This window comes from Corvus brachyrhynchos, unplaced genomic scaffold (assembly GCF_000691975.1).
Source record: "Corvus brachyrhynchos isolate BGI_N302 unplaced genomic scaffold, ASM69197v1 scaffold221, whole genome shotgun sequence".
In the NCBI taxonomy this organism is placed as follows: Eukaryota; Metazoa; Chordata; class Aves; order Passeriformes; family Corvidae; genus Corvus; species Corvus brachyrhynchos.
The window spans coordinates 267344-268879 of record NW_008236622.1 but is presented as its reverse complement, the minus strand read 5'-3'; the positions used below and the strand labels follow the sequence as shown (position 1 = coordinate 268879).

At 57.0% G+C, this 1536-nt stretch overlaps 1 protein-coding gene across 1 annotated transcript; it reads right to left on the bottom strand.

The window, feature by feature from the left end:
- Positions 1-321: 321 nt before the first annotated feature.
- HES1 (hes family bHLH transcription factor 1) lies at positions 322-1491 on the bottom strand. The gene has a single exon (XM_008644120.2). The coding sequence runs from the start codon at positions 1149-1151 to the stop codon at positions 591-593; it is 561 nt and encodes a 186-aa protein (XP_008642342.2). The 5' UTR covers positions 1152-1491; the 3' UTR covers positions 322-590.
- Positions 1492-1536: the final 45 nt, after the last annotated feature.

Below are 1536 nucleotides of genomic sequence, written 5' to 3'. Positions count from 1 at the left end.
CGCTTTACCACGGCTACACCAACTCCATCAGCCCGAGGTGCCAGAACAGAGCAGAGGTGCCTCCCACAGTACATTCACCAACTCTACAAATACAACCTCCTTTTAACAAGTCTGATAAATTGAGCTGCTGCCAAAGAAGCAGTAATTACATCTGCCCCAGGGCAGGGAGAGGGGCCAGGTGATTTCACAAGACAGAGGGGACAGAGGGTCTGAGTGACAGCTCCAGCCTGGCGAGCAGGACAAGGCAGCCCTGGAGCAGCAAGGTCCACAGGCAGCCAGGAACTGGGCTCCCTCTTATGCACACATGCCAGAGCTCCCAACTTTCTCCAAAGGCCTTCCAAAATGGAAGGGAAACTTTTATTTTAAGAGCATTCAAAAAAAAAATCCCAACCAAAAAACAAACCCCCAATCTTTGGTGTCACATAAGGAAGGGTAAGAAAGGAAGAAAAAAAGATCTCGTGTAAAACACGAAACACTGTCAAGGGAGTGCTATGGTACAAAGGCACAATCCAATATGAACATATAATCTATGTACAGCCGTGCCAGCAGCACGGGGTGCAGTGCCAAGTCCAGTCCGGTGCCCGCCACCCTCACCAGGGTCTCCAGACTGAGTCGGCTGTGCCGGGTGGCGGGCCTGGCGGCGAGGCGGCAGTGGCAGCTGTGGGTGGGCCACCATACAGAGGCAGCACAGCTCCACCAGGAGCAAAGGCAGTGCTGGGGATGAGGAAGGCAAACTGCCCATCGGAGGCCGGCAGCAGCTGGAAGCCACCGTACACCTTGGCTGCATCAGCACCCGGCTTACAGGGCATGCCCGGGAGTGGCCCCGCACCACTGCCTGGAGGAACCAGGGGTGGCCCAAAGGCTGCAGCGGGTGGCAGCGGGGGCGGTGGGGGGGGCGCAGGGTAGTTCATGGTGTTGATCTGGGTCATGCAGCTGGCCAGGTGGCCCAGGAGCCGGGTGCGCACCTCAGTGTTGACGCCCTCGCAGGTGGAGAGAAATCGCGTCACCTCGTTCATGCACTCGCTGAAGCCAGCTCGGTACTTGCCCAGTACTGTGGGGTCTGTGCTCAGGGCAGCTGTGGGTGGAGAGAGGCACACGGCAGTCAGTAGGCTCCACAGGGAACAGGGGTGCACAGCCCACCAGCACTGCATCTTACAGTCCCTCTGAGGCAGGAATCCAGGCAGGGAAAGAAGCCCCTCTGGCAGTATGTCTTGTGTTCCCAGGTGCCAAGAATTTGGATGGTGAGCACAGCTCCTCTGCTATCAAGTCCACCAGCACCAGGGACTCAGGTGGGCAACAGACAATTCCTAAGAATCTCCCTATGTCCCATATACTGGGGACCCAGGTTGGGAACACAGTCCCCCCAGTGGCTCTTGTGCCTCTCACACCCCCAAAACAGATCCATGTGGGGAGCACAGCTCTGCTAGTATATGGAACTCAAGATGGAGCTGCAGCCCTCCCAGTGCCCTCCAGTACCAGGGATGCAGAAAGAACACAGTGACCTCCCAGCATCTCCTTATTGGGGATACAAGCACA